The sequence below is a fragment of the Chaetura pelagica genome, unplaced genomic scaffold (genome assembly GCF_000747805.2).
Source record: "Chaetura pelagica isolate M959 unplaced genomic scaffold, ChaPel_1.0 scaffold85, whole genome shotgun sequence".
In the NCBI taxonomy this organism is placed as follows: Eukaryota; Metazoa; Chordata; class Aves; order Apodiformes; family Apodidae; genus Chaetura; species Chaetura pelagica.
In genome coordinates, this window is record NW_009953505.1 from 4,180,203 (window position 1) to 4,200,060 (window position 19,858).

The 19,858-nt window shown below is 43.4% G+C and overlaps 1 protein-coding gene across 1 annotated transcript in view; it reads right to left on the minus strand.

Moving 5' to 3' along the window:
• ARHGAP20 (Rho GTPase activating protein 20) overlaps window positions 1-19,858 on the minus strand; it is a 55,169-nt gene that overhangs the window by 28,256 nt on the left and 7,055 nt on the right. The window contains exon 2 of the mRNA XM_009999397.1: window positions 6,329-6,499. Coding sequence (XP_009997699.1) covers window positions 6,329-6,499 — 171 coding nt within the window. The remainder of the gene's footprint in view (window positions 1-6,328; window positions 6,500-19,858) is intronic.

The following is a 19,858-nucleotide window of genomic DNA, read 5'->3' on the forward strand; positions in this document are numbered from 1 at the left end:
AAAGGCTGGAGGAAAAGTGTTCCCTCCCTAAAAACGTTTTGCCCTTCTATGCCAAGGACTGCAAGCACGAGCAAGTCAGCTCAACACTGTACTGCAAACATGGGTGGGAGCAATGCCAGGCATCTTGGTGATTATCGTTCTATAAATAAATAGGCCAGGTAAGCAGTTTCTCAGAGCTCTGGTACACATGGACTGCCTACTCATTTACAAGGTGTTTGATTTAGGGCAGGCTGAACTAATGCAGTCTGAAACATGCAAGAACTTGAACCTTGCAGCTTTAGAGAGGACATAGATGAACTTGCAGCTGACAGCTCTGAGATGAACCCTGACAGCTCTGAGGTTTCCAGCTGACATTGTGATAACAGGTGCAGTGGCATAGAGCACCACTAATAACCCAGCAGCCTTTACAGTGGTGGGCAAGAAAAGACCAGCAGTGCATATTACACCTGGCAAAAAGGTGCACTTCAATTAGATCACCATAAAATACTGTATAATACCATCTGAAGTTCGTATATTTTTAAACTATACCACAGTGTTTCCTAGTCAATTGTACATTTTACTTCTCTCTACTACATTTTGTTACCCTGTCAAAGAGAAATTTAAAATATGGAAGAACATTGCAAAATGCTCTTCAATGTATCAGTTTGTGACTCAATAGGTAAGATCTGACAAGAATACAGAAATAACTGTAACTGACTGACCACTGAATGAACTGCAAAGCTGTAGATCTACAAAAAAATACACTTATGAATTCTAATGCAGATGTTAATAAATGGATGCCTGGTCTGACTTGACCAAATCCATCTGTTGACCTTCTCTTTCTCTTCAATTTCTTTTTCTCATTACCCAGTACAGTGAACTCTCTACATGCTATTTCACTTTCTAAGCATTTACAGTTCATAAAGCCAGACCCCCACAGCGCCAGCAGCGGGTGTCAGCAGGGTGTTGGCAGAAGCACGAAGATGTTCTCCAAACATGCTTGATGTATATTCTTACCCTGTTTGCCATGCCTAGTCACAGCTCTAAGCTACTATCAGTATTCAAGTTTCCTTGAATTCCCTGGTTTCCAGAGGTGATGAAACAGTAGCCTGCATTAACATCTAAAGAGCCTGAAGTATAATTTTATCCATAACTGCCATGTCCTCTATGCAATCCATGGGTTCTCAACATTTATGAAATGTGGGTCTTCTATTTAAGTGCCAAAATATTACCTTTAGGAATGAACATGTCACCATTAACATCAATGATGTAGGTACTGACACACCCCAAATTGCCCCACTTCTGATGAGTAAATGCAGTTCCTTTTGCTTTCTGTAAGTGGCAATTGGATTCCTTGTGGCCATTAACGGAAGATTAACTACTCACTAGATTTGCTAATCTCCTTAATAGAACCCTCTGACAAAAGAATTAATGGATCTACTGTAGGATTGCTACTGTAATTCCATGTATGTAACCAACCATTAATTTCTGTGTCTAGCTACACTGGGAAAATAACCTTAAAATGCATGTGTATATATGCATTTATGTAATAGAAAGGAGCAAGAGGAAGCCATTTCTCTGTGCCACCCACACAGAAAACTTATGTGAGAAACCTTGATCCTTGAACTGATAGATTCTTGAAATATTTACTCTGCCAAATAAAAACACATGTGATCTGTAAGAAATATAATCAATATGTAAAAACCGGTACATGTTACATACTTAACACTAGTGAGAAAAGCTTTGAATCAATTAATTTATTACTTAATCCTCACAGGAAGGCAGTAAAGCACAGGGCAGCAGAGAAAGAAGCACAGCATGAATATAATTTTTTATAAGCTGGGCTAATGAATGATCTGGAAAGAAAGCAGTCTACATTTCAAAATTGATTAGAAAGCAGCAAAAAACCAAACACACAGGCACCTTGTCCAAAGTCACAGACAGGTTGTGGAGAGGACTGACCCCACCTCAATCTCCAGGCAAGCAATACAAATTTGCTGTCTTTAAGCAGGATATCGGTGCTGTATGGGAGTTCACTCTGCAAGCTCAAAGGACACAATACTTGTTGCTCTCTTTAGGAAAAACCTGTATCCATTTAATGATCATCCAAAGGCTAATTACACATGAGCTCCTTTTGTACAGTGACTGGCTGCCTGCAGGTGAGCTAACACCCGTTCAGTGCCAAGCTGTCCATAAGATATCTCAGGTGCTCATATGCCCCAAGCTGAAAAACTATTTAACACAAAAAACACAGTAAATTGTTAGCACCTTCACAAGGAATAATTCTAAAGTTAAGTCAGATACAACTGTATCAGTATTTCTGTCCTGGTGACCTGCTGTCTCCACTGTGCATCAGCTATTAAAAAGTGAATAACAATCAATAGTCACAGCTGCACAGCAATATACACTGCTTAGGTTTTCCCTGTAGGAATCAGCAATGGTATTTTAGTGAGAGTTATCTTTAAAAATGCTGATTTTTAAGTAGCATTCATTAGTGACAGCTCTGATGCTTTAATTGCTGACAGAGCAACTGTAGAGAGAACATCCCAATTAGTTCTTCAAAATACACAAAGTAATATCACTCAAAATACTATTTTTACCATTTCTAGCAAAGACAGAAGCACAGTTTGTTCTGTTCCACCTTCTTCAAACATTGCAGACTCTTCACCACACTAAATCAAATGCTGTAAGAGCTGTTACTACTCCCTGTGGATCAGATCTTGGCGTGGTTACACAGCGTAGTGCTTTGCTATGCAAATAGTCCCACTGGGATCCAGCCAAACCTGCAGTAACATGTGGCTCAGCCTGGAGTTGTAACGGTCACTTCTGCTCAGCATGCTGAGCATGGAGGGAGGGATTCATCTCACCTGACTTTAGTCTTCTACAGTTTAGGAGCTTAGGCCTCAGCTAGTGAGACTGTGACTTGAAAACTTTAATTATACAAACAGACATAAATAAAGTAACAATTCTTTTACTGCTACTGCTGGCGCAATAGGAAGGTTTCCCCTAAGTATCCTTATGTTCACCACCCACCTGTAGTGGAACATGTTTTGGGTAAGATCTCCTCTGTATTGTCACAGTACATCAAGTGAAGGAGTTCAGCTGGGGGGAGTTACATTTACTATGTTTGATTCAAATAGGCACAGCTCAGATTTCTACAAAAAACACAGATTTATTCTGGCTTTCCCAGCAGCCTCTGAAACAATTGCTTAAGCAAAGAGACACATTGCAAAAGCCCAGGATTCACATGTAGATTACCCACCCTGTGCAAACCACAAACACAGTGCCTAACAGAGAATGAAGCCACATCACAGCTTTTTATTATTATTTCCCCATAACAACAAGTGAAAGCACCCTCTAAAATTGCCTTAAACCACAAATGCTGCACAAAGCTGGCAAGCTAAACACAGCTTGTAAATCTGATTTAATTGTGAATGGTAGAGTGAATAATGAGAGCTGAGCAGCAAGCCTGATTACACACGGACACTATTCAGACTGCTTAGCATCGCTTCCTTTTTCCTTCCCCTTCCCCACACTTCTCCTGGCACAGCATGACACGCAGAGATGGACCCTGCGGTGCCACCTGCAATCTCTGTTTTCATACAGCTACTCACCGTTGCTGTGTTTCAAAACAGCTTCCAGGTAAGCATCAAGACCTGTAGCACCTCTGTGACACAGCCACCCACGTTACACCCATCCCGTAGGACTGGAGATGGAACAGGCTTAACAGGCAGAAAGGACACATGATCCGGGGGACTCCCTTCCCTCTCTCTGCCTGGCTGACCGCAGGGACTTAAGGGGCAGGGGGCAATGACAACAAGGCGTCTCCCTGTGACTCACCCAACCTTCCAGATGCCCCCACAGAACAGGTATGCAGCTCTGCAAGTGGCACTGAGCAATGGGGAGGATGAGGGTTCATTCAGCCCAGAGGCTCATCAAAACTGCCTCCTTAGGAAACTCCCTTCTGAAGGGAACAGAAGGCTCAACACTGCTGAGAGGAGACACTGCCTCCCTGGGGCCCAGGTTAAAGATCTGTAGAGAAAGCTTCCTACCCTGATATGGCCCTCAGATTATTACCCGTTACTGGTTTTTCAGGTAGGCAGCAATGAAGTTGCTACAAGAAGTCTGAAGGCAATCAAGAGAGACTTTAGGGCCTTGGGTCAACTAGTTAAGGGATCAGGAGCACAAGTACTGTTCTCCTCTATCACTCCAGCTGCAGGGAATGATGAGGGAAGAAACAGGATTAACCAACAGATCAATACCTGGCACCAAGCCTCGTGTCACTGACAGTTTTTTGCAATTTTTGATCATGGGGCAGTTTACATGTCAGGCCTGCTGGTGACACATGGGGCATGCCTGTCTTAAAGTGGGAAAAGGATTTTAGCACAGGAATTAGCAGGGCTCATTGATAGAGCTTTAAACTAAATATGAAGGGGGGAGGGGATGAAACGAGGCTTGCTAGAGCCAAGCCTGGGGGTGGCATGCCAATGTTTGTGGGCTGCTATGCTAGTGAGGTCCTTCAGCCTGCCATCTCACTGGAGGCAGGAGGTAGAGATCCATGTGCCAGCAAAGACACAAGGGCTATTGATGGGTTAGGAACCATGGAAGCACCTGAGAATGATCAGGTAGGAATTCTGGCTTCATCCCTCAGAAAGGTCATGGGTTCTACAACCCAAGTGAGGTGCATCAACACCAATGCATGCAGCATTGGCAACGAACAGAGGAGTTGAAAGCCTTCATGCACCAGGAAAACTATGATACAGTTGCCATTTTGGAAACATGGTGGAATGACTTACACAGCTGGAGTGCTGCAATAGATGGCTAGAAACTCTTCAGAAGAGATAGGCAAGGCAGAAGAGGTGGTGGGGTGGCTCTGTACACTAGAGAGTGCTTTGATTACCTAGAGCTTAATGATGGTGATAGTAGGGTTGAGTGTTTATGAGTAGGAATCAGGGGGAAGGCCCACAAGGCAGATATCGTGGTGGGAGTCTGTTATAAACCACCCAACCAGGATGAAGAGGCAGACGAAATATTCTATAAGCACCTGGAAGAATTTTCATGACCACCAGCCCTTGTTCTCACTGGGGACCAGATGCCTGTTGGAAATAAAACACTATAGAAAAGAAACAGTCTAGGAGTTAAATCCAGTTGGTGACTGGTTGCACTGGTGTTCCCCAGGGCTGGTTCTCTGTACTATTGAGGTTGGTTCTCTTTCATATCTTTAAGAGCGATTTGGATGAGGGGATCAAGTGCACCCTTGATGAGTTTGCAGACAACACCATGTTGGGTGGGAGTGTTGATCTGCTTGAGGGTAGCAGAGCTCTACAGATGGACCTGAACAGGCTGGATAGATGGGCTGAGGTTAATTGTATGAGGTTGAACAAGGCCAAGTACTGGGTCCTGCACTTGGGTCACAACAACCCCAGGCAATGCTACAGGCTTGGGGAAGAGTGGCAGGAAAGCTGCCCAGCAGAAAAGGATCTGGGGGTGCTGAGTATGAGCCAGCAGGTGGCCAAAAAAGCCAATGGCATCCTGGCCTGCATTTAAAATAGTGTGACCAGCAGGAGTAGAGAGGTGATTGTCACCCTGTATTGGCACTGGTGAGGCTGCATCTCAAATCCTGTGTTCAGTTTTGGGGACCTGACTTCAAGAAGGTGCTTGAGCATGTCCAGAGAAGGGCAACAAAGCTTGTGAAGGATCTGGATAACAAGTCTTTTGAGGAGCAGCTGCAGGAACCGTGGTTGCTTAGTCTAGAGAAGAGGAGGCTGAGGTGAGACCTTATTGCTCTCTACGACTACCTGAAAAGAGGTTGTAATGAGGTGGGGGTTGTTTTTTTCTTCCTAGTAACAAGTCCTAGAACAAGAGGAAAAAGCCTCAAGTTGTGCCAAAGGAGATTTATATTGGATATTAGGAAAAATGTCTTCACTGAAAGGGTTGTCAGGCACTGGAACAGGCTGCCCAGCGAGGTGATGGAGTCACCATTCCTGAGGGTATTAAAAAGACACGTAGATGTGGTGCTTAGGGACATGGTTTAGTGGTGGATTTGGCAATCTCGGTTAACACTGATGAGTCCTTTCTATGACACTGCACTCCCAAAGCAGGGAAGATGATACAACACAAGCAATATATTCAAGAACATCTGATACTTCCTGGAATTCCTCTGTGGCTAAAGGGGTTTTCAAAGGTGCCTGAAGAGGTCAAGTGTCTAACTGTCATTGACCAAATTAGAAGCTTATTTATGATTTAAGAAAGATTTGCTGCCAAAAAAAGCATTATGGAAATGCATTTAATGCTCTGATGAGAAAAAAAGGCTGCTCTGTAGGAGCAGTGCCTGAGGTGCCATACTCACTTGGACTTGGCAACAACCAGGAGGTCTGTGAAGAGGAACAGGTGTCGCTCCTGGGTTTGCAGACCCGTCTTCAGCTGCACGTGGCCGTCCAGGATGAATGTGCGGTCATGGCAGATGAAAGACTGCACGAGGGGACATGCCTCTGGGCTGATGGGGGAGAAGCAGCCTTCCCTGCAAAAGGAAATAAAGGCAATAAAGGAAAGCAAATCAGACAATTGCTTGTGAGTAAGAACCAGGCGGCAATTTCCTACACCCACTGCCAAAGGGCAATTTGTTTGACCACATTTCAGTGAGAGATGAGAGGGACAATGAAGGTAATTCAGTAATCTGGTTCTGACACAAAATCTGTTAAGGACTGTCCTCGCGGAGTCTTTTACAGCCCAAGTACATGGACACCAATATTGGAAATATAGCAGTCTCCATTTTGTTAATTTGTATCTGTCTTTTGTACTGAAGTCTTAAGAGAAAACACTGCACCTTCTGTAGTCTCTCCATAAAGTGAGAGGAGACACATGCCTGACAAAGGGATAACTGCATACCCACCTTGGTCAGAAGGGGCTTCTATTCAGGATTAAGAGCCATTTCTAGAAGTTATTCAGACCAAGGACAAATATAAGATGCAACTAGACCTTGCTAGAGAGAAACCATGTACTAAATGTGACACAAGCAGAGGCTGCTCCGCCTCTCTCTCTCCCTGCACACCAGCCACAAGCATTGAAGTAAGATCCTGTTGTGTGACAGGAGCACAGCTATGCTGGTCTGTGGCTCTGGTTGTGTAGGGGCTACTGGATAATCCAAAGCAATCCATGGGGGGCAGGTCAGGCTCCCTCCTGGAAGACACAGATCTTTTCTAAGGAGGTTTCAAGTAGTTTGCAGTCCAAGGTTACTGATGGTGGAGATGTGATTCCTTCAACCCCTCCTGATCTAACTGTTCTGCATGACATTAATTACTTGAAACATTATTGAGGCAGAAATGAGGGTTTCTCTAGCATGATGGTCAGCTCACTCACCCAAACAGGATATCCCTAGTTTCTGAGCCTTGCCCTGACAAATGTGTATTTATATGGAGCCAAACTGAATGAATGTGAAGGTCTGAGGGGAGGACACTCCTCCTTTAGAGCTTGCTAGGAGCTGGTTGCAGGTCAGGCTCTCCCTTGCAAAGACATGGCTTCAGATTCTCCCAGAACTGAACCTGGGTCTCCTACACCCTGGTATACCTTAAAAAATGAATTTCTGGATTAAAACCAGGACCCATCAGCACCTTTACTCCTCATTTTTAAATGCAGATTTTCTATTTGTTTTCCCTAGAGGTGCCTCCAAATGAACCATTTCCTTTTGGTTGAATGAATCAGTCTGGCTTTTAGTCAAATGTATTTATTTATTATTTTCTCTAAGAAAACAAAAAAAAAGTTAAACTAAACTTGGCAGGACCAACTTGGCAAAGAAAGGCTGAAGAGAGCAGCTTTTTGATTATAGTTTATTTGTGGTCCCACTGGAATGGATGACAAACCCCTCACAACTTTGCTGGGAGAAGAAACGGACCTTACACAGTGAAAGTCACAAAACAAATGAGAGAGATATGAAAGAAAACAAGAGTGAGCAGAGAAAACCTTCAAAGAAGGTCATAAACCTTCTTGCCACTCTCTTAGAGCCTGGCTGATTCCCAACCCCCTTCTCCTTGATGCCTGAGGCTGGATTACTCGGGAAATTACTTAGGAAATCCTGACAGCTGGGGGGAGGAAAGGATAAGCTCTGAGATTGGCCTACATTAACGGGACACACTTTCACTGATCTGTAAGGAGCTGTGAGGATCTCTACCTGCTGGGGAGAGCCCTGGTTGGCCTTGCCTCCCCTTTCTGGCTGGGAGCCTGAGTTTTAAAAATAATTTCTCAGCTTCATTTGTCTTAAACTGTGTCTTCCTCTTGTCTTTCATCACCTGCCTCTTCAGGGAAGAGAGAAAGAAGAAGGAGTTTCAGAACAAAGAACTCAAACCTGAAGTTATTTGATCATTCCTAAGCAGAAGGGGTGTCCAGGAGTGTGGAGATTAAAGTAGGGAGTTTTGGTCCAATTTAACAATGACACATGCCATGTGGACAGCAACAGGAGCCAGGTGAACAGCAAGCATCTTGCCACTTTAATTGAACAGGGAATTCACCAATTCACCAGTGCCTGATACGTTACCAGGGACACAATTTCATAGATTCCCTAACAGCAATTGGCACAGAAACTTAAGCAGATACCAGGAATGATGACCAGTGCACCTGTGTGAAGCTCATTCATGGCCTCTACCACAAAGGTTAAATCAGGGACATACTTATATTTGAATCCAGTAACAACAACAGTGACAAAAAGCCCTTTCATGTGACACTGCTGTAACATTCCTAAAATCATATTGAAATGCCTGTCCCTACCGACTTCCCTGTAGGTCCAGCATCTAGTGTTTCCATGTAGGCAACTCTAGCTGATCATTCCTATTTGTACATTTTCTACATCTTTATTTGTAAGCACAGGAACCTCTCAAATTAAAATAAGCAAAAATTTTGTCACGTAGGTAAGCAGACATGGACTGTGAAAAGAAGAGCAGGTTTGTGACCATCTAAAGGACCTGAAGGTGCACAAGTCCATGGGACCTGACAGGATTCATCCACAGCTCCTGAAGGAACTGGCTGATGAAACTGCAAAGCCTCTGTCCATAGCATTTGTAAAGTCTTGGCAGTCTGGAGAAATTCCCACTGACTGGAAAAGGAGAAACATAACTCCCCCAAAAAAAGGGAAAAAAGGAAGACCCAGGGAACTATAGACCAGTCAGTATCACCTCTGGGTCTGGCAAGATCATGGAGCAGATCCTCCTGAAGGCTCTGCTAAGGCACATAGAAAACAAAGGGGTGACTGGGTACAGCCAACACAGCTTCACCAAGGGCAAATCCTGTCTAAGTAATCTGGTGGCCTTCTGCAATGAGGTCTTGGCATCAGTGGGAAAAGGAAGAGCAACCGATGTCATCTACCTGGACCTGTGCAAAGTCTTCAGCACTGTCCTGCACAACACACTTGTATCAAAACTGGAACAGTACAGATTTGATGGATGGACCACTCCTTGGGCAAGGAACTGGCTGGATGGTCCCACTCAAAGAGTGGTGATCAACACCTCGATGTCCAGATGGAGACCTGTGGTGAGTGGTGTTCCCCAAAAGTCACTATTTGGACCAGTGCTCACTGATGACACCAAAGTGTGTGGTGAGGTTGACATGCTGGAGAGAAGGGATGCCATTCAGAGGCACCTTGACAGGCTTGAGAAGTGGGCTTGAGCAAACTGTATGAAGTTTAACAAGGTCAAGTGCAAGGTCCAGCACCTAGGTCAGGGCAACCCCAGGCACAAATACAGGCTGGGTGGAGAATGGATCCAAAATAGTCCAGAGGAGGACTTAGGAGTGATGGTGGACGAGAAGCTTAACGTGAGCTGGCAATGTGCTCCTACAGCCCAGAAAGCCAACTGTGCCCTCAGCTGCATCAAATGAAGCATGGCCAGCAGGTCAGGGGAGGTGATTCTCCTCCTTCACTGAGTTCTCGTAAGACCCCACCTGGACTACTGTGTCCAGCTCTGGAGCCCCCAACATAAGGACATGGAACTCCTGGAGGCAGTCCAGAGGAGGGCCATGAAGATGATCTGAGGGCTAGAGCACCTCTCCTACAAGGACAGGCTAAGAGAGTTGGGGCTGTTCAGCCTGGAGAAGAGAAGGCTTTGGGGAGACCTTAGAGCACCTTCCAGTACTTGAAAGGGGAAAGCAGGGGAGGGGCTTCTTACACGGGCTGGTAGTGAGAGGACAAGGGGTAATGGATCAAAACTGAAGGAGGGGAGATATAGGTTAGATATTAGGAGGAAATTCTTTAGTGTGAGGGTGGTGAGACACTAGCACAGGCTGCCCAGGAAAGTTGTGGAAGCTCCATCCCTGGAAGCTTTCAAGGCCAGGTTGGATGGTGCTCTAAGAAATCTGCTCTAGCAGGATGTGTCTCTGCCCATGCAAGGGGGTTTGAACTAGATGACCTTTAAGGTCCCTTCCAAATAAAACTTTTCTATGATTCTATGAAATGAAGGTGTAGTGGGTTTATTAATGCCAGGAGGGTCAAGCAAATTGAACTTGGTTTTAGAACCAAAAAATGCAGTAACATAAATCAGTTATTTTAAAGAAATCTGACTTTTGACACACTGCCTTTTAAGCATATCTATCATCTGAACTCTAATAAGCAGTCTCTCATACCTTAATGGAATTTATCTGATAAGCTATATTTAAAAAAATAAATAATTTAAAAAAATTTCTTCCTTTGAAACAAAGTGGAAAAAATCAAAGTCATTGATTCAATCAGAACCTTCTAAAGCCTCAGGATAAAGACCAGCAGTAGCAAAAAATTATTGTGGAAAGCATGCTTTTGATCCTCTCAATTACTGCTCCATTGTTACAAGACAGGAATGAAATGCAAGTTTTGTTACATTGAAAAAAAATGCAGATCGGTTATACCCTCAGGTGTAGGGATTTATGTAAGAGAGGTATTTTTGGACTTCAGTTTTTAATGGTTCACTGATTTTTCTGGCTATTAAATGGATGTACTTTTAAAAAAATGCTAAGCATTCAAATAGTGATTCTTTGAAAATTCCTTGTAATAGAATTATGCAAAACTCAGAACTTAAGTCAATGTAATTTCTAATATGATTTAGAAGTCAGTGATGTAGAGCCTTCTCATCCTTCTCTGTGTTCCCCTAAAAGTCAATCTATGACTAACACTTGTAAAAACTCCACAAAGTAACATCTTTCCAGTTTGACAGGAAAAAAAGCCATCATCTGTGTTTGAAAAGAAGTAACTGTGAACTGAGTTCCGAAAGATGGGAATATCCTGGTCAGCCAGCAGCCCAGCTCCACTTGTGTAGAAGCAAGGCTAATACTGACATTTATTTAGATAGCACTGCCATTTTAACTCTCTAGTGAACTAAGTTCACATTGTTTCCTAAAAATACTCTTTTGAGCATCTGAAATTTCCATGTGTGGGTTTAACCAAGGAGTAAATTCTGTAATTTGAGGATATCTACAGAGATATTATTGAGTTATTCAGGAAAAGAATCAAATCACTATACTAGCTTAAATTAGTAGAAAGATAATTGAAGATTTTTCTCCTGGCATTTCCAGAGCCTAGCTACTGCAACTATTATTTTTCAAATTAATCAAAACATCTATTTCATACCTTTTTAAAAGATACAGTGATTTAAAAGAACTCCTCAGTTTTTTAAGTGTACTATACCAAGCTGAATTCTGAAGTAGTCAGCCAAACAGTGAAAAATACACACCCCTCGCATTCAGCGTGAAAACAAACATATCAGGGCCCACTTTGTCAATCCTGTATTTACCAGAAGCCACAAAAGCACAAACAATACTTCTTCTTCCCCCTGTGGAGCTTCCTTGAGGTTTCTCCATAAAAATGATACCTGAATGGCATGACTCCCAAAATCTTTATTCTTGGTGTAACTGAAATGTCAACTTTATTCTCTATTTGTAGTGAAAACAATAAAAGAAAGCTTCCAAATGACTTTAACAGCCCATGTTAAGTGGATACTAAGTTCATGATCCAAATGCCATTTATGACACAGGAAACTTTCCCTTTATTTCAGTCAGTGATGACTTCAACCTATCTATGATTTAGATTAAGCTATAAGATGCTTCAGAGGAACAATCTGTTCCAAGGTACCTAAGCTGGAATGAGCTGTTACAGGTATATCAGCTACGTGACATCCCTCTCACAGACTGACTGCTCATGCTCAATTCTAAATTTCACTCTGCTGTTTTGGTTATTGTGCTCTACCAGAACTTCTCTTCACTGATGCTATCTCTGCAGCCGCAGAAGCCTGTTTCGTCTTAAGATGCACTATCACTGCTCCCCACACGGCTGATGCCGATGGAAATAAGATATCACCTTGCCCTTTAACCTCTGAAATCCTTCACAAGAGCTAGGTGAGAGATGTGCTTCTTCCTTAGCGGAGCAGTGAAGTGGCAGCTGTTCAAAAGGCTGAAATCTGAGTCAGCCCAGCCATGTGAGAGGCTGCACGTGGTCTGTCAAACACACATACTTATTATCTTTCCAAATTCCACTCACAGTGAACAACTTATCCTACACTCATTTCACACATAGGTACCATAAGCAAAAAACACTGCATGCTTGTGCCAGGGCTGAAGCCCAGGTGAGGACCAGAACCTTTTTCCATTTTTTTTTGCCCACACACATAGATTTTGCAGTTTGTGGCATAACCCTAACCTTGTTTTGGCTACAGGCTAGAAAGGCCACACAGCAGAGTACCTGCCAACCTTCCTCATGGTGCTCAGAGACAACAGACTTTATTTGTATATCTCAAAGGCCAGTTTGGATGACTCTAAGGAACCAGCTTTGGTACTTTTGATACTTTGGTATCTCTTAGTAAATAATCTACTTTCCCATCATGGAGTCACAGCACTGGGCTAGAGCAACCCAGTGAGAGAAACAGGAGCTATTCGCACCATTTCAGGGCTATTGAAAACAGCAATTATCTGCACAGTGAGAAATGGCTACAGCCCAAATGACAGATTTTTGCCAGAACGGATACATCAGTGAGAGACAACATATGATTTGTGACCAGCAGAGGTACCCACAAAAGCAAGCCAGATTTAGAAGTCAAGTTTCTTCATTTTCTTAATAGAACTTACATTGAAAAACAGGTAACAATACTTGCACTTTTTTCTGTGCCTCCTACTCAGACCCTTAAGCTCCTGTAACTCCTGTGAGATGGAACTTCAATGTCAGCTAAAAGAGATGTTTTCTTCCTATTTTTCCTAACAAGGCATGTCCTGCTAACTGGAGCTTGGAAGCCAAGATGGTTTATTGCCATAAAACCTTTAACACACAAGATGTATTACCCATATAATGTGGCTAGAATGTATTTTACATTCAATGTAATTGACTTAATGAGGTATTGAGAACAATTATTTAACCAACCAATAGAAAAGAGTTCAAATTTGATGTGCAATCCCTACCTTTCCTGAGATCAGGTGGAAAAAAACCCCAAACCTGTAATACAGCAGTGAGTGCTGATCTGCTCATAGTGCACTAACATCCAGTATTAACATTTCAGGACTTCAGCACATATCTAGTTTCATCATGCAAGATAGTTTGGATGTGACTTGTATCCTGGCCAATCTGACAATATCATGATAATGGATCATCATGTTCTGTGTGAGAAAAGAGAAGAGTTAAAAATGAAGTGAAGGAAGAACTTTTTTTGTACACTGAAACAAAATGCCCATGCTTGGGACAGAACAGAAAACAAAAGAGATGATCCTGCTTATGCTCCTGTTTAATTTAGCCTCTTTCATACTGACAGCTCATTAAAGTACATGGTTTGAAAAGAGCTGCTCAGCCCAGCCTGCTCCGTCCCCACCACCTGTTTGGCATGGCCATGCAAAGACCTGCTGGATTCAGGGTTCAGCACTTGTAGATCCTCCTGCCATAAGTGAGGCTCCACATAGACAAGGCTCACAGAGCAATCTGCAGGCTCAGAGCTCTTTTTAGACAGGCAGGTTATATATAAAAAAATCTTCTTCATATTTAAAGGTGGCAACTGCTCACCACTGCCACTGCCTTCCAGCCATGACTGGTGCCCTCAGGGACTCACCCACATGCTCAGGATCTTGTGTGCTTCTTCCCACTTCAGCTCCTCATGATTTGGAATATGCTTTTCATCTAAATGTATGCAACACTTTATACTAATAAATAATAATTATACCAGGAGGGTGAAAGTAAGCACAAAAAGTATCAGCCTGGAGGGTAGGAGTGTTTTCCAGGAAGGTGGTAGGTAAGATATGGGCCAACACAAAGTTAGCATGCTGTTGTAATCTTACACTGACTATTTATAGAAGGGACTTGGATAGACAAGCATAAAACTCTCTTAATCACATGGGCTGCCAACCCATTTCTGAAAATCTGTTGTCAACTTGATCCCCGCTATGCTAAGGGCGCTTCTTTCTGAGGATGCTGGGCATGTTTGCCTGCTGTTATCTATGGCAAATCTTCTACAGTTGAAGCAGCACCTTGTGAAAACAGCGCAGCATTCCAGAAATAGCAAGTCTATTTTCTGCAGCACTCACTTAAAGTCTCCTAGGCCATCACCATCACGTACAGTAGCTTTTGTACAATGAAACAAGGGAGACGTGCTGAGTTTTTCAGAGTATTAGTTACTTTCTAAGTATTAAAATCCCTGCACCTACTTCATAAGTGTGCTTTACTGGCTGCAACTTCTTTTTTAGGAATAATGTATTTCAACAAATCCAAGACAATCACCTCGATTCAAAAGGCTCATCCCTGCCTCCTTCCTCATGGACTCTGCCCGTGGATCACACAGAAAGCCCTCTGCCTCAGGCATGCATCAGCCCCAGCTCACAGGCTCTAGCACAGGGTCAACCTCACTCTCCCTGTGACAGTGGATGGATCTCAGGGACCTGCAGCAGAAAACACTGCACCCAAGATAAAGGAGTGTCTCCAGCAGGGTCACCGAGCCTTTGGATCGCAATGCACTTCAACCTCCCCTTCCAGCACAGGCAGTGCAAGCACAAGCCTGGACAACAGAATAAGGATGAATATTAATAGAGGCTGGGAGCAAGTTTTCTTCAGATAAATAGATAAATTTACATTTTAGGGCCGAAATCAGGGCTACATCAAATTTAAGAAATCGGGTACCATTTCTCTGTTTCTAAAACTCAGTGCACACATTTTAATTCAAAAGATATTGAAAAAAATGTTCCAACTTAAACTGTTCAAGAATTCTAAAAGTTGTTTTGTAAGTATCTGAAATAATATTTGCATGATGTCAGAATTTTATTAAAGTAATAAAAATTACAATGATGAATCAACATGATTTACACAAAATGTTCAGGGGGTTGAGGCACGTAACTATTATTTTTCTGTAGTCTTCCAAAAATCAGTAAACAATTAAGACTTGCAGTAAAATATCACATTGCTGCAGGGTAAAATACATAATTAAAAAAAAAAATCCTCACACATTTCAGGATGGAAGCTTGGCAGCTTAACTGAAAACAAACTGCACTTAAGTAATTCCTACATAGCCAAAAGGACAATATTCTCTGCAGAGCAAATATGTACTACACTGTGGTGGCTGGAGACAGGAAACACGCTTGTGGTTTGGTTTATTTCCAAGGTTTTTTGTTTTATTTCCACAAACAGCTGCAAGGTGTTTACTCTGAAAATTTAGCACAAGGGCAAAATTCTCTATTAGTATAAATTAGCACCAGAGGATTTGGTCATATTTCACCTATTTCCACCAGAAAAGAATTTAGTGTAAGTTATTTAAATCCTATTGAAAAGCTCTTGCAGTCAGGGTGTCCTCCAGCCCTGCTATGCAGCTATGCTAACAAACAAGTCCAAGGGGTTTTGATTCAAGTCCCCCTGAGCAGGTGAGAAGTTTGGGAGATGGCATATTCACATGTAGAAGTAAATAAAACCTTTTTTGGCCTTTGCAAGAATAAATCCTCTGTTGCCCACTGCAGTTCCCTCTCATTTCTACTGATGGACACAGCACCACCACCTTGAGTTACTCCCCCATTCCAGTTGCAGGGAAATGCCAGTCCAGGCACTACTTACTCAGGCAAAGATTTTGTTGTTCAGATGAAAAAAGGAGAATCCAGTATTTTTAGTAGCCTGAAGGGATAAGGTTTCTGTCCCACCTTAATTTTTTGAGGAAGCAGCAGGCACAACTGGGATATTTAATTCCATTTAACCACAACTGAGACATTTTAAAACTCTTGCTCAACTCTGTTGATTTTGAGTTACCTGATGGATGAAGCTAACCTTTCTTTCAAAAGGGTGTTTAAAATATTTTCTTTCAAACTATTATTATAAGAGTTCAGTGCAGGTCAGGTAATAGCCAGGAATTCTGGGCTACCTAAAGAGCCAGGACATGCTGCAGACCCCTGCAGAAACAGGTCATTTCAAGTGGCACGTGACTAAAGACTGGTGTGGGCATCTTTATAAATCCCTTCTGGACCACCACCTACGCCTGTCAGTGAGCCCAGGTGTCTGCCTACCCCATTGTCTGCAGCTATGTGTTACACAGCCTGTAGATGGGCAAGACTAAGGCACTTGGTGTGACCATGTCCTTTACACAGGGAAACGCAGCATTTTCTAGGTGACTGCCTAGGTTTGTTGCCTGTCAGTCACCTCACACAATCATTGGATAATATCAGGGGGGCTGCTCACAGCCTCTGAAAGTCTCACTGCTTAACAGTCATTCCCCCTTTAGCCTCTGATTTTCCCATTCTTCAAGAAGCAGTTCAGCTAGGCTCATTTCCCCCTTGGCTTTTGCCACCTGGGTAGAGTCTACAGTTAGGCAACAATGGGCTTTAAGAAAAGACAAATGCATTCAAAACCGTGCAAGGTTTCAAATATGTGGCCAGGTGAAGCAAACCTGTAATCCATCAGCTGCTGTTCTCTGATTGCCGTTTTTCAGGAGAAAACTTGCTGATTATAAATGAAGTAATCACAGATGAAGTGACCTAGAAATACCTGCAAGTACTGCCTTTGAAAGATAAGCCCCTTCATCACTCTCAATGCTGCAGGAAGCTGCAGCTCTCATTGAAGGCACTGCTGCCCAACCTTGTCTTATGTATCCCCACAACTGTGGGACACTGTGGGTGAACTCCACAAAACTCCACAGCAGACGTGAAAGGAGGATCTGCCCAACCCTCATATTGCCTTAAGTTTTTAAGGACCAGTTCCCTATGAGGGATGACCAATATGGGTGCTGCATGGAAGATGGGATTTTCCCTTCCCTGCACCTGTGCACCTGTCCCAGCTGTAACAGGAACAAATCTGGCTTTGGTTTGCCTCAAGGCCTTTAAACCATATTTTGATACTACGACTACAGCACAGGAATTATCCTATTACAGTGAAGGGATTACTTGATATGCCTGCCACTGCCAGCTATAGCAAGTGTAATGACCCAGATTCCTTATGAACAGCCAGCAGACAAATTAGCTGCAGCCACATGCACCTGTTTGCTCTCCTATAACTAACTGCCTACGTATACAACAAGTTTTTCACATAGCTGATACAACAGGTTATTTAGAGATTTCTATTCCACCAGGGATGTGAGTAGGGGAAAAAGCTGTTAGAGGATTCCCCGCTTCCCTGCAGCTGATGGTAATTACTTTACATAAGGGAGAAGTTAAGCACAGGCCAGTTACCTGCAAAGAGCAGCAGCCTGGAGAAGGGGGAAACACAAGAGCCTTTCCCATTATGACATTTCCCCCCATGTTTATTTTAGCCTTTGATATACCAGACGAGCTTGCTTATGTCTGATTAGCAACCTCCTTGTAGAAATGCATGTCCCACTTGACACACTACCCAGAAGGAAACCTGTCCTGCTCTTAGAAAACAAAACTGAGGGGAATGAGTGTGAGACTGCTTAGTTGGAGGGGCTCAGCAGCTGAATGTGTTTCCAGAGGGGTGCTAACACTTGAGATGCTTTGCAAAATATTAGATATTTACTACTAGAGCAAAATGCAGAAGCAAGGAGAGGAAGGCATATGAAAATGCCTTAGCTCTGCTTATTCATTCGGGTGAAGGACTTTGTTATTCTTTTCTGCATTTTCTGAATAATGCTGCCACGAAGACCTAGAATACACCCAGATGTACTCAGGTACTTACAGTTCAGTGCACAGGCTCCTTACAGAGCATACATGGATCCAAACTAGCACATTCATCTCAGTATTTACAACCACCTTCAACTAGGGGACAGAACAGGCTGCACATGCATGTGACACCGGGGGATACACAAAATAATCCTGGGAACAGAAACAGGCCTTTCCACTCTCAGGAGGAAAGAGCCATCCATCTACAGAGCCAGGAAGCTGAGGGTACCCATGTACACAAGATTTTTGCTCCCTGGAGCACTGCATGTGGCCCACCTTCAGCTGTGGAAGGGAGTGGGAAAGTCTCCGCTCACTCCAAATACCCTCTGCTTTAGTAGTCAGATGACTCTGCTCGGAAGCAGGACATTAATTGCCTAAAGAGGCAGAGAGCTGAACCTGCATGATCCATCAAAAGCACGCTGACTTTGAGGCCAGCAGCTTCACAAAGAGCAGTGGTGGTCTGTGGGGGTGTGCAGGTGAGAAACACTTAGCTTAGCTTACACTAAGCTTGCTAGATAGCACAAACCTTGGTTGCAACGTAGTCTTTCCCTGCCAGAACACCCAATCAGCCAGACCCCTTCCCACCTCGGCCCTGACACTGCATGTTCAGAAGCGACTGCCCTAAGCAATTATTAAAAAACACTACAGAAACATGGACTCAGAGGTTTAAAAGACAGCAACATTTGCAACTGCTTTTGTGAGGGCCTTGCTCTTGCCCAGGCAAGTTAAATAGGGGCTGTGGACTAGTGGTTGGAACTTCTCAGGAGCCTCACATGGAGCAGTGTTTAGTTCTTTGACACAGGCCTGTTCATGTTACCAACAGTCATGGGACATGCAAAAGCACAACTCTAGGTGTATAGGAGCAATCTGGTCAGTAGAGTGCCTAAAGAACAGAGGCACTTGGGAGGTCAGGCAGCCACAGAATTATTCCTATGTCTTGCCCTTGAGATTGGATCTCACCCCCAGTACTCAAAAACTGAGTCAGCTTGTTGTTTCTGTGATGTCACTAAAAACTCAGCAGCAGTTTTGTGCACCGCGGGGAAGGAAATGGACCAGGAGAAGTGATGCCATATCAGCCAGGAGGAGAGTTCAATGAGTATTTAAGGTTGGCCCTTGTCAGAGGTGAGAACACCAGAGGCCACACATCAGCCTGCATGTCGTGAGAGGCTTTCTGCTGGTTCACACAAGACAAACGATCGCAGAGTAGTCTAAGCGAGTTGGTCTGTGATTTCCTCAGGTATGTTGCTGCCCAAACTGCCTGGCCAGAATGTCATTTGGCAGAGATTTTATTGTTTAAAATCCACGATGGCTGGACAACAGCTGCATTTTGCCAGACTCCAAGGCCTAATCCAAAGAGCCCCCAAAATGGGCTGCAGCCAAAAGCACATGTCGGCAGTGAGACATCTGGACAAGCAGAGCCCTGCACTCATCCCCATGAGCAGAGCTCCTTGTTGTCTTCATCTTAAAGCTGTCACAACTCTATCCAGAGGGGAATCAGCTTAAAGCACTAGTGTTAAACCGTTAGTCATTTATTGTAAAATTAATCCCTCATTTAAACACTGGTACCTCCGAAACCCTGCTTCCAAGCCTTCCTTCTCTTTACATCTAGTCCTTTCTTCTAACAAAAAAAGGCAGCACATCTCTGAGAGCCAAAGCTCATTTCAGTCTCCAGTTGTACAAACATTGCTATAAGCCAGTTTGTATGTCATAAACGAAGAGCTGATGGGGTTTATCAAAAACAAACATATGCACACATACACAGATGCTCACACACAAAACAAAACAGAAAAAACACAGTGGGGCGACAGGAATG